Source organism: Lissotriton vulgaris, chromosome 1_1 (genome assembly GCF_964263255.1).
Source record: "Lissotriton vulgaris chromosome 1_1, aLisVul1.2, whole genome shotgun sequence".
Lineage (NCBI taxonomy): Eukaryota > Metazoa > Chordata > Amphibia > Caudata > Salamandridae > Lissotriton > Lissotriton vulgaris.
Genome location: NC_141685.1, coordinates 2,135,869,393 through 2,135,882,695, shown reverse-complemented (window position 1 = coordinate 2,135,882,695; position 13,303 = coordinate 2,135,869,393). Strand labels below are relative to the sequence as shown.

The 13,303-nt window shown below is 48.0% G+C and overlaps 1 protein-coding gene across 1 annotated transcript; it reads right to left on the bottom strand.

The window, feature by feature from the left end:
* Positions 1-9,215: 9,215 nt before the first annotated feature.
* Positions 9,216-10,493, bottom strand: LRRC10 (leucine rich repeat containing 10). Its single transcript, XM_086939293.1, has one exon. It carries the CDS (start codon positions 10,269-10,271, stop codon positions 9,438-9,440), a length of 834 nt encoding a protein of 277 aa, XP_086795419.1. The 5' UTR covers positions 10,272-10,493; the 3' UTR covers positions 9,216-9,437.
* Positions 10,494-13,303: the final 2,810 nt, after the last annotated feature.

The window sequence follows — 13,303 nt, the reverse complement described above, 5'->3', positions numbered from 1 at the left end:
CAAGGGGTTTTCGGTCAGGGACCCCATAGCAATCTGGGGGTGATAGAGGGGCCAAGGGGCCTGGGCCAAAGGGCAAGTACTCCAGTTATAGTTGACCATTTGGTAGCAGCCCTACAGGATTATCCGGATAAGGGGGCTGCTGCTCGTTTGCGGGTGGGGTTTCTGGAGGGGTTTCGGCTGGGCTATGAGGGGCCACGGGTTCGGAGGTGGCCTGACAATTTGAAGTCTGTCAAGGAGCACCCGGAGGTGGTACAGGACAAGCTGGATAACGAAGTGGGTGACGGCGGCATGGTCGGACCCTTTGAGGACTGGCTGTTGGTGGATTTGATTGTGTCCCCCATTGGGGTAGTGCCAAAGAAGGAAAAGGAGCAGTTTCGCCTCATTCGGCATTTGTCGGGGCCCAAAGGTGGCTCTGTAAATGATTTTATTGATGAGTGAGAGACCACAGTGTCTTATTCCGCTCTTGACGCAGCCATGTCCTTGGTGGTGACCGCGGGTGCAACAGCGAGGATGGCATAGTGCGACATCAAGTCGGCTTTCCGGCTGCTTGCAGTCCACCCAGATGATTAGGGCTTACTGGGGATCTAGTTTAATGGCCCCTGGTACGTGGACAAAGCGCTGCCGATGGGCTGCTCGATGTCTTGCGCACTGTTCGAATGTTTGAATGTTTCAGTTTGTTACTACAATGGTGGTTCACGGAACGGACGGGTCACCAAGGAGTAATGCACTACCTGGATGAATTTTACTTGGTCGGCACCCCAGGCTCCACAGACTGCCAGGTTCTGCTGGACAGGTTTCAGGAGATTATGGGGGAGTTGGGCGTGCCATTGGCACCGGCGAAGAAAGTGGGGCCATGCACGGCGCTGTCATTCTTGGGAATTGAGCTGGACTCGGGGGCAATGGAGGCCCGTTTACCAGCAGAGAAGCAAATGTTGGAGCTGCTGGAGGTTATGTTGGCACGACACAAAGTCACAGTCTTGGAAATACAGGTGCTGTTAGGTCACCTCAATTTTGCTTGCAGGGTGGTGCGAGTGGGGCAGACCTTCTGCGGGAGATTGGGCAGGACGTTGGCCGCTGTCTGCAGATATTCGCAAGGACCTGAGGATGTGGCAGTTCTTTTTGCAGAACTTTAACGGGATCCCCATGTAGAGGGGGGATGACCCTGTCTGGGATGTCCAAATCTTTTCGGACGCGGCGGGGAGCGACGGCTTGGGGCTGAACTGGCAGGGTAGGTGGTGTGCGTAGAAGTGGCCCCCTGAGTGGGCGGGGGGTGGTAGGAGTATTGCTTTTCTGGAGCTCTTCCCTTTGGTGGTGGTGATCTCACTTTGGGGGGACTTGTTGGACCACAGATGAGGGACATTCCATGTGGATAACATGGCTGTGGTGGAGGTGGTGAATAGGCAGTCGGCTAGAGATGCTCAGGTGCTGAAGTTGCTGCGAGTGTTTGTGCTGGGCTGCTTGCAGCATGATATTGCTTTTCGTGTGGTGCATGTGCCCGGGGTCGACAATGACATAGCCGATGCCTTGTCTCATTCACAGTGGGGGAGATTCCGTGGGTTAGCCAAGGACGCGGATCGGGACCCGACCGGCATGCCGCCGCAACTGTGGTACACAGGCAACGCAGGATGTTGCAGCTGGTTTTAGGGTCCTTGGCACAAGCGACTAAGGTGACTTACATGACAGCATGGGAGGATTTTGTGGCTTCTGGGGCGAGACGGCGGCCATCGGGGAGGGGGCGGCAGGAAGAAGTTATACAGTTTATCCTGTCATTAATTGAGAAGGGGCTCACGCTGATCACGATATCGGGAAAGCTGGCGGGGATCGCCTTTATGGGTAAACTCCTGTAGGGTTACGCGCCGTGGGCGGGGGAACTCGGCTCTCAGATACTAGAGGGCTGAGCCCGGGAGTGTGGGAGGGTGTGCTGGGTCAGGCAACCATTGTTGTGGGCTCTACTGGGATGGGTGTTGGGAGCCTTGCTGCGGGTCTGCAAGGACGCCGGGGAAACCTGCCTGTTTTCCACAATGATGTTGTGGATGTTTACGGGGGCCTTCCGGGTGTCTGAGTTGTTGGGAGCCAGAGGAGATGCCGGGATTTTGTGGTCCGAGGTTTCTTTTAGAGGGACCGAGGTATGTCTTTGGCTACAGAAGTCCAAGACGGACCAGAAGGGTGTGGGCCGGTGGGTATCCTTTCAGGCAGCAGATTCAGATTGGATATGCCCTGTGCGATGGGGTTGAGACTGAGGGCTGGGGCGCCGGCAGAAGTGGCGGTTTTTTAGGCACTCGGAGGGGCGTGCGGCTAAAGGCTAGCAGCTGCTGGCTATATTGCGGAAGGCTTTAGCCCTGCTGGGTTTGAATGAGAGGAGCTATAGCACACATTCCTTTCAGATCGGCGCAGCGTCGGAGGCACACAGCAGAGGGAGGGGGCGAGGGGACATCATGCGTTTGGGCAGGTGGTCGTCCGACTGTACAGGCACTATGTGCGCTGCTCTTCTAGCCATTTATAGCGCTGTTGTGTATGTGACTCCTGTACTTACTCATGTTTTTCGTTTCAGGTTCGGTGGCAGGTCCCCTCGCCAGGGATATGTCAGTGTGGATCATGGGCCATTCATTTGTTAAATGGGCCCAGGTGTAGGCCCATGCCAGTTATTTTGGAGAGAACCTTGGATTTAATCCTAATGTGTTTTATGTGTGTTGGAAAGGAAAGGGGGGAATGCTTTGGAGTGAACTGTTGGTGATGCTTTTTGTTTTTTACTTTATTCACAGCTGTATGACCATAGACATTACATTTCGATGACATTTACAACGTGGCAGCTGGTATTTTTGGTTTTTCACCCCAACTCGTATCTCCCCATCCCCGCAGATTCATACCTCTGCATGTATCTTGTGGGCGATCCGGGCCCTTATAGAATCATTATTGCATCGTAATTACATATCCATATTGGCCGACAACTGCTCTCGGGAAGAAACGAAGAACAAAGCAATAAACATATACTTCAACTCTTTACCCCACCCTCCACCCCCCACCCCTGAGCATCCCTTCTCTCCCATCTCCCGGTGGTCCAGGACTCCCTAACTCTGGAGTCTGTCTACCCCGGTTCTTATGTACTCTAGTGTGTGTTGTGACTTGATGTGGTCCGGTGATGTTCGTGAGTCTTTGGGTTTCCTGAAGGTAGCCTCCTTCCCTTCCATTTCATCCCTGCGAGTTAAGGCCCGGCACAAGCGTCTGGGCAAGATCAATGTCTTCTAACTCTAAAAGCATGGCATCCCATTCTTGGGAGATGGTGTACTTCCGGTGTCCCCGCGCCTCCTCCCTCCGGAGAGCTGCACCCTCTGCTCTTCCGCACTTCAGCACCTCTGCCTGCCAAGTACGTGAACCCGGCGATCGGGGGGATTTCCATCTCATCGCGATGGTCCTAATGGCTAGTAAAAGTGCCAGATCCAGTAATTTCAGTCGGGCTTTCAATGTCTTGGATCGTCTACGCAGCCCCAAGAGGCAAGGCAACGGCTCCCCCGGAACCGGAAGGTCCGTGACCGTCCTCAACGTCTGGCACACCTCTGACCAATATCCGTGAATCCGCAGGCAAGATCAGAGCATATGCAGAAACCCGGCCTCGTTCTCTCCGCACCGCGGACAACTGTGGGGGGAGTCTGGGAACATTTTATGAAGTCGCCTGGGGGTCAGGTATGCTCTGTGTAGAACCATCACCTGTATGAACCGGAACTTTACGTTGCGGGACACCCATCTAGGATGCTCCAGGACCATGGCCCACTCCTTCTCTGTCATCATTCTGTCCGTGTCTTGGATCCAAGTGTGCATGAGGGCCGTGGTCGGGACTACAGCGTGTGCCCTGATGCCTGCGTGTAACCACCGTACCAGATGTCCCCCCTCCCCCATGTAGTGTAATAAGTGGACCAGCTCATGTTGCGGGGGTTGGAATCGCTGCGGTGCCCACCTGTGTTGTATGTAATGCGATATTGTGCCGTGTAGTAAATACAACCTGGGGGGGCGCCAGTAACCTGTAAGAAGGTGTCATGATCAAAGTAGGTTATCATCTCCAAAAAAGGCACCCACTGTCATTACGCCGGCCTCATGCCAGGGGTGCAGTACTCTATTGGGAAGTCTGCCCAACTGTTGGTGACGCTTAATGGGATGTTGGTGGGGGTAGGTGTCCTGATGTCCTGTCCCTTCATTTAGGGGAGAATGACATTCGTCAGAGAGACAGGACTGGTGTTGAGGGCCATGTGGAAGGATTTGGAGGAGATTAAGAGGCAGTGGTCAGGGTGCACGGTGGTCTGGACGGAGTTTGTCCCGCTTCGGGTGTGGAAGGGGGCAGTGAACCCTGGAGCAGTGGACAAGGCCAGGAGGAAGGTGAATGTGGAAATGGTTTGGTTCTGTCAACATTTGGGTTTTTCTAGAATATGGCACAAGGACATTTGCTATGATGCGCAGGAGTTGTTCAGGCGCGATTGAGTTCACCTTTCACGTCTGGGTGTGGATCTTTATTTGTTAGAATTGCGAGAGGTGCTGGCCAGGTTGCTGGGTGTGCGCAGAGAGTGAGAGGGTAGTTAGCTAAGTTCGACCGGGCAGTGAGTTAGGGTAGCTAGGTTCGACCGGGCAGTGAGTTAGGGCTAGGCACAGGGGAGGGCAGGAAAAGGGGGAGGTGGTGTAGTCGCCTACCCTCCCACCTTTTCCTGGGTGGCGGAGTTGTTTTTGAAGTTGGACAAGTTTGGCTGTAGTTTGGTAGTTTATCGTTAAGTTTGGGGAGTTGGTGAACAGGAGCGGGGAAAGGTTAAGCAGGTTGGAAGTTGACATTAGAGGTTCATTAGTTACAGTTGCAGGAAGGCAGATAGGATTGTAGGTCATGGGAGGGTAGGAGTTTTTTAATGTTATGTGATAAGATTGTGTAATATTTATTGTTATTGGAAGTTATGCATTGTATGTTGCAGGGTGGGGGTTTTTATCATGTGGGGATCGTAGGGGTGGGGGGAGGAAAAGTCAAGGGGTCAGGTAAATCTATGTTTCGAGAGGTTTTAGTTTTGTAAGGCAAAGTGCCGGTTTAAATAAAAATTGTGATGTGCACCTGTTTCAATAAAGCAGCCTTTTACACACACAAATGGTTGTTGGTGTGGCTTGTCCCCTCATCCCTCCCAAGGGGAGTTTGGGGTGCAGCCGAGCACCGCGAGGTCTGGCCCCCGGGCAGATTGGGAGGGGGTGGGGGCTAGACGGGAGTAGCCATTTTGTGGATTTGGGCTGCCTTGGGAGTAGCCCAAAGGCAGCCCAATTTAAAAAAAGTAGCCCATGGCTATTTAGGGGAGGTTAGCGCCTGCCCAGCCACCATTTTAGGTTCTGGTGACCTGGTGGCTGGGAGCCTATGTTAGGTTTTTTGTCCCCTCCCTCCCTGGGCGTTGGGTTTTTTGCGAGAGGTTGTTAGGGTAGGTTTTTTCAGCAGGGGCCGTGTTTGGAACAGGTGCGTAGGGGTTTATATTATTGTGATGCTGTTGCTTGGAACGGGTGCTGGCGGAGTTGTTTTTGAAGTTGGCCAAGTTTGGCTGGAGTTTGGTAGCTTATCGTTAAGTTTGGGAGTTGGTGAACAGGAGCGGGGAAAGGTTAAGCAGGTTGGAAGTTTACATTAGAGGTTTGTTAGTTACAGTTGCAGGAATGCAGATAGGATTGTAGGTCATGGGAGGGTAGGAGTTTTAAATAATATGTGATAAGATTGTGTAATATTTAATGTTATTGGAAGTTATGCATTGTATGTTTCAGGGTGGGGGGTTTTATCATGTGGGGATCGTAAAGGTTGGGGGAGGAAAAGTCAAGGGGTCAGGTAAATCTATGTTTAGAGAGGTTTTAGTTTTGTAACTTTAGTTTAGTTTTAGTTTTATGTAAACTGGCAAAGTGCCAGTTTATATAAAATTGTGATGTGCACCTGTTTCAATAAAGCTGCATTTAACACACACAAATGGTTGTCGGTGTGGCATGCCCCCTCATCCCTTCCAATGGTCCTTGATGGTGCTAACAGATGCTGCCGCCACAGCACCATGACCACTCCAGGGGCACCCTAACTACATGCCCTAAGACCACATGAAAACCCCACTCCATGCCACAGGCCAATCATGGACTCCATGACCTGCCCGAGAATTCCGGGAGGGTAGGACATTCTGCCCACGCCCCTAAAACCAACATTGTTGTCATGTTTGCTCTCTGTTGTCCTCTGCCTTTCTTTCACCTCCCCTTCAATTTTCTCCCTCCGCCACACCTCTCCCACCTGCTCTCTCATGACACACCTCCACCCTTCCTAAGTGACCCACTCTCTCTCTCCTCGCTGGCTGCTGTTTTTGCCTTTTCTAGTGATATTTTTTTTAATTACAGCATCGGCAAAGTAAATAACATCTACTAGCCATCTTGAAAGGGTTTTTCATGTACTTTGGAAGATGGCGCCACACTGCATGATGGGGCATGGTGTGATGCAACTCAGCGGTCCTCTTGAAAATATAAACAGTACATTTTCATAAGTTCAAAGTAGTAGCCAAGCCTTGTGACATAAAATTGACATAATGGAATGTGGTGGGCATTTTGAAAGCATGAAATGTGTTTTTTATATATATTTTCAAATTGGCCACTGCACTGCTTCACACCATGTTGCATCACAAAACATGGTGGCCATCTTTGAAGTGTAAGAAATGAGCTGTCATAATGGCTAGTCTCTACTACTGGCTTTGCCAATCCCGTTGTATTTTAAGAGTATCCATCATTGGCAGAACCAGTAGTGGCAACCAGATCCCATTGACAAAGTAAGACTATTTGGCTTTGCTATTGTTAACTTAAAGCAGGCCAGGTGAGCTCATTGGTAACAACAGGGTGAGCAGGTCAGAATGACTGCTCTTGTAATGGTGTCCAAGAGCACATGTAATGTAAAAACAAATCAATTACTACCTGTACAATTCTAGTAATTAAAAACAAATTAAGAGTCAGACTTCACCATAGATGACATAATTTCACCACAATGATAAGTGAAGGAGAAGTGACCCAATGACAAGACGGGCAAAAAAACTAAAAAAACAAATTGTTTGTATGAAAACCTGATGCAGCACCATGATAATATACGTTGATTGATGACAGGCACACAAAACCAACTTCCAAACCAGCACCAAGGTCAAAGGCATTGTTTTTACTTTTAGAAGATAACAGTTGTTTATTGTTACCTACTTCAATGGTACTCACTTTATCGACTGTAGAAGGATGAAAGGCTGAGTGGACCTGCTGGGATTTGAACCTGTGACGAGGGTCAAACATAGGCCCATACAGTGGACGCATTAGTCCACTAAATTACCAGACCCAGCTTAAGGTAAGCTGCCCACTTGCTTAAACCACAGGAATTGCAAGACAGTCTACAGGAGTTGTAAGCAGCATTGTCAGTGTAGCAGCCACTACTCCTGGATATCTGTGAAGGATACCTCTCACTGAATGATCTGGTTACATATACTGAGCGACTCCATTGTCTACAATGGATGAGTTCTCTAAATGCCAAAGCTGTAATTTTATCATGAAACCAGCATTATTGGCACGGTCAGGGACGGACTAGGAACACAAAGCCACAGTGGCACATTTTGACAGACCAGCCGCAAGTGCATAGTAGGTGCAGCGAACGAGCCTGGCCACTACAAAGAGGCACCTAGGGGTCGTTCTCCCCCCCCCACCCCCAATACATTTGGGAAAACATGGTGCATTCTTCAAAATATTTGTCATTATGTTTTCAATTGTATTAGCTTTTAAAGCACAGTTAAAGATGACCTTACTGTGCACCAGGATACGATCATTGTATGATTCCCTCACTTTCACCCTCCAACAGTGCCCCTCATCTCTCCATAGCCTCTCTCTCGCATGTATTTTATTTATTTAATAGCACCTCTCATACCAGTGTAGGGTGTCAGAGCACTGTACATCACACACACATATAGAGACAATGAATCACACGTGTAAATCAGTGTATAGAAAATGTTACATAAGAAAAAGAGGACTATAAGGTGTATGATTCACGTGCCAACCACACAGGCAGGCACTTTCTGAGAGTGCTTGGTCTGGAGAAGCACAAACTCAGGATTCAGAACATAACACAGTGGTTAGTGTTGACTTTAATATTAAGGATGTATTTCTACCCAAGCAAACCTTTTTAGTAACATCAGGATAATGAAAGAAAGGGAAAAAACATTACTTTGAGACCTGTACCATGCAGCTTGCATGCAGCTCTCTGATAGCAGTTCGTAGCTCATTCTGCTAGATTATGATTGCAACTTATGAACTGCACGGTAACAAAAGAATGTCTGTGACAAAAGCAGTAACCCACAGTGCTACACACATAAAATACTGTTCTTTGACATGCATGGAACACGTTTTTTGCAGCAGGCATATTAACCCTCTGCACTACTTCAGATGAGTCAAAACTACCACTAGGCAAAACTCCCATCTCTTTCCAGCAGGTACATTAATCAACAGAGTTAACTTGACACTTTAATTGTTGCCCAAAAAATGCTGAATATGCAAGGAACTTTGTAGCACTTGTAAAACTTCATGTACTACTACAAAACCAGCCCCCACTAACACAACCGGCTCCCGGGCAAACGCCCGATGACCGGTGTGGCCAGCCCAGGCTCGGCTATGGTTATGATTTCTCACATTTTCATCCACCTGTGCACACAGTGGACAGACAGTACTTCCACTTTATGTGCAGGTATTACTCTCACTGTTTAAATATTCAATGATGACGCTGGCACTATGCTTTCATGAGCTCTCACATTGATGGCTTTCATCATGACTGTGCCCTTTTACTGGCTTCATGAGCACATTTGTTACCACACAGTGTTCTCTCTCTAGTGACTCTGTAATCCTGCCAACCATAATCCTTCAGCTTCCTTGAATCAAATCTGTGTTAGGGGTGTAGTTTCAAATGTGCAGCAAATTTCCTTCTAAGGTTAAAGATTAACATTTGGTTGAGTAAAAATATCACTTTTCTAAACTTTTATCTAAAAATCTAGGCCCATAATGTTTCTCACAATGCAACGCAGCAAGGCATGCAGAGATGAATTCTGCATCACAGGTCATCACCCAATTGTATTGGTTTAAATAAGTATCCTCATACATTCAACATGTGACACTTTGCTCCGGTGAATTAGCTTTATTATCATTATGCAATATTCAAATAATTTGAGATAAATTACCAAAGTTGATTACTTTTATTAAAATATATTTGCACTATTGAATGCATCTTTTATTATTTTCTAAATCTGAAAATAAATATTCTTTTTGGATTGTAGGAAGTATAATTACATAGACAGTACCTATGCAGATGCAAACAGAGTGGGTTCACACATCGCTATAATAGCTACCTTTGCACCCGTGCAGCTCTGTGAATGACATGCTTTTCCAAAGAGTTCACTAATTCATTGAGGAGTGTCCTCTTCTGTGGCGACAGGTTGTGAATCCTTGTTTTCCATTATTTTCTCAATCTCCTGTTCAATTTCTGACCGCTTCTTTGGCTCGGGGCTTTCTTCTGACCAGTTGCCGACCCTCCTTACCCCCTTTGCGACTCTTGGCGCGTTGCTGCACGGGTTGTGGTCATAGATGACCAGCTTGAGCGCGGGCAGGCGCCTGAGACTCGGGAAGACCCTGATGCCATTTCTGTCCAGGTCGATCACCTCAAGGAAGGGCATCTCCAGCAGGACTCGCGGGAAGTCGCTCAAGAGGATCCCGGACAGCCATAGGGTGCGGAGCTCCTTCAGCTCTTTGAGCTCCTTGGGGAGCTGGCGGATGGGATTGCATCCGGCGTGGAATGTCTTAAGGTGCTTCAGCTGGCAGATGACGTCAGGTAACTCCGTGAAGTAGTTGTACTCAATCCACAAGGTATGCAGGTTGTCGAGACGACTCAGTTCAGATGGAAGGTTGCGAAGTCTATTGTTGCCAAGATAAAGGATACAAAGCTGGCTCAGGCGGCACACCACCAAAGGCACCGCCTTGAAGTTGTTGAAATCCAGGGCTAGAATTTGCAGCTTCTGCAGAAGTTCTAACTCGGGTGGAAGAGAATTCAAGTTATTGTCGCTGAGGTAGAGCTTGAGGAGTTCTGTGAAAGAGCAAACCTGGAGCGGGAACCTCCTCAACTGGTTGCAACTCAGATCCACCATTTTGTCGATTGGCATTTCTTCCAGCTCCCCAGTGAGGAATTCCTGGCACTTCTTCGATGGTATGAAGGCAATAATGCCCTTAATCGTGTTGCCCATCGCCACCTGTTGGGCTTCCTTTCTACATTTCAGGGAGCATCCGAGCCGCACAGCTTGTAGATCCTCTTGGGTCTACGCTTTGAGGGCTGTGCTGGCGGTGGCATCTCCTCAGGCCATAGTGTTGCAGAGTTTACATGGCAACTATCACTGCCCTCAAGGGCTGTGCAGCGCTCCTGATAACAGCGAGGGTGTTGGGGGACGTGGCGCTCGGACACACAAGGGACGGGACCTTACATTTCCTTCCAAACCACTGCAAATCTGAGCTCTTAACTCCAGCTACAACCACCGTGAACGCCTTCTCTTGAAAAAACGTCTATTTTTATTTGAAAGACATGAGTATGCGAGGCACTTTGCGTTGCAACGTGTGTTGTTCCTGCTTCCTCTCTTGATTGGTTGGAGCAGGCTTTCCAAAGGCTGCATTTTTAAACGTGGATTAAAGTTAACTAAACATCTTAACTTTGGAAGTGTTACTCAGAGACGCCTCGTGCAATCCGATGCTGTTTAAAATACCAGAAAGGGTTTAAAAATAGCTCCCAACACTAATGGTCATTTTATTGAGTGATTTCGAAGTGTGCCGAATCACGCACTTATCCGCACTGCAGCGAGCTATGTGGCCTCTAGGAAATGCTAAACTCAACCCCTGCAAAAGTAAACAAACACCACTGGTGGCTGCTGGCAGGCACTCGGCTGCAGCTGCAGACGCTGGAGGCCTGGGTCTCCCCAGCCCCCTCAAACCTCACTATCTAACACATTCCATGGATTCTAAATATAACCCCTGGAGCCGGCTGCCAAGGTCACGGCTCCCTCTTTCTTATTAGTGTGATGTGTCATTCAGCGAGACTTCCTGTGAGCAGCAGCCGAAGTGTTTTACCTCCCCTTTGTGTTCAAGAGTAAAATCTGAAAGGCCAGGCCCCCTGACTGCACGGCGCGTGACTTGCCTTCCTTGTCTCCAGCCTTACCCTTTCTTAACTGCAGCTGTTTCTATCGGTCACGTGCGCTGATGGCAGTCACAGGAAGGTCGTGCCACCCGGCAGGACCTGGCTGCAGCCCACTATTGAAACTCGGAATTAATAACTTGCACTTAAAATTTAGCAATAATAATGATTGAATCCTCTGCGGCCCGCTGGGTGATGGGGACTGTCACTGGTCACGTGCAGCCTCACATCACCAGGTACCGGTGCCAGAGGCTGGGATGCAGATGGCCGACCATGAATGCACTTGATTCTGCTAATGGCTAGTCCTCTTCTGGGTGAGTTTGTGTTGGGGCGATGTTCAATGGGAGGCAGTGTCAAGTGTCTGGGAACAGCAACGTTTTAGCAATTCACATATGGCCTAGCTCCAAAAAGCAGCATAGTGCTCGAAAGAGAATAGTTATATAGCAAGAGGCACATCTGGACATGAACTGCTGTCCAGTGAACAATAAAGTGTCTCCTTGGTTTGGGATTACTGAACCTATTCTCTGATAGGGGGGAGGGGCTTGAATATGGAATTAGGGCAGAGCTAGACGGCAGGAAGTAGTTGTCTTTTTACAGGTTTACATCTCACTTTCCCCAGAATAGGAAAGATTCTTTTTTCGAGTGGCAGAGCCGGGATTAACTGCCTTTTAATGTGGATTGAGAGGTGGAAAGTAGATTGGATACAATAAAAATGAACCAACCAGGCATGGTGGGAGCCCTTGCTTTCACGGTGTGGTTGACACGTTTCATGCCTAGTCGCCCTGAGGGCCAAATACATTTCTACAGGACCAGAGAAAACCCTAATCAACTAGGTTAGGTCTTTATATTAAAATAATTATGAATATACCATCAAACACATATGCTCTTTTTATAGCAGATAAACTGGGCTGGATTAGGGAACAAGAAAACTTTATGCATACCCCCATGACTAATTTGGTCTATATATGAGGACCCTCAGGGAAGACTCGGAGCTGCTAGCCCTCAATAAATTTGATGCGATGGGGATGCAGCAGATACCTTATTTTGCTTCCGTGGTGGGTATACCCTACCCTAGATCCGACGTTGGCCTTTCTAGGGACCTGTCCACAACTGCAGACAGTTAATATAGCAGTAAAATATATATATTTTTTTAAACCACTTAGGCGAGTGCAAGGGTAAGTGGTTTCCATTTTTTTTATTGTATTTTCCCTATTCTGTCAACTGTCAACTTCCATCCCGTCCCGCCCCACAGCCCTTACCGACACCGGCTGTAATTTAGCTCCCTTTTTATTTACAAACAGTTTCCATTCCAAGGCTGCTGCACCTGTGTAACCCTTTTCAATGCATAACAATATCAAAGGCATTAATAAAGTTAATTTCAATCATATGCCATAGCCTTTCATCTACTTCCCACCTCGTCCACTAGGGGGGCAGCCACGCTCATATAATGTGTAACTATACCACCATTAACACAGCCAATGTGGGCTGCAACCATGTAACGACAAAGCGTTGATGATTATATATGTTGTAAAAAAAACTATAAAAACTATATTGAGATAAAAAAAATGCAAGTATATTAATGTGGCATGACCTCACATGACCTCACATGGGAGATACCTCAGTTATACTGCTAAGAGTACTTAGTCCCCTGATTTCAACAGTTTAAATGACCTCTTTCTCCATTCAGACAATAGCAGGAATTTGCAAACGTACTTTTTTTTTTTGTCGTTCACCTGAGCTTCGTGAGAATGCCACAACAGTTTGGGGCACATTTACAAGGGTATCGTGCCATCGAAGCGTCCCTTTTTCTGAAGCTCAAGTGACGCAATGCCCTGCTCCATATTTACAAAGCAATGCTTTTTACATTGTTTGGAGCCGTACACGGCTTCTCGCTTGCGGCTTTGCGGAATGAGGGATGTTTAATCAGACCCTACTTTAAAGGGGAATGCACCCGTTCGCGTTATATCCCAGCCAAACATTTACCCTATCTTGGTATTATTATCCCGTTATCACAATTATACCAGATTTCTAAACGGGAAATCAGCAATATCCATAGCTGAGTTTTCAGTTGTCGCACTATTTGAATGTATTACGTTC

What these genes read in the sequence shown, in the direction of transcription:
- LRRC10 (XM_086939293.1), bottom strand. Translation starts at nt 10,271, where the DNA reads ATGGGCAACACGATTAAGGGCATTATTGCCTTCATACCATCGAAGAAG.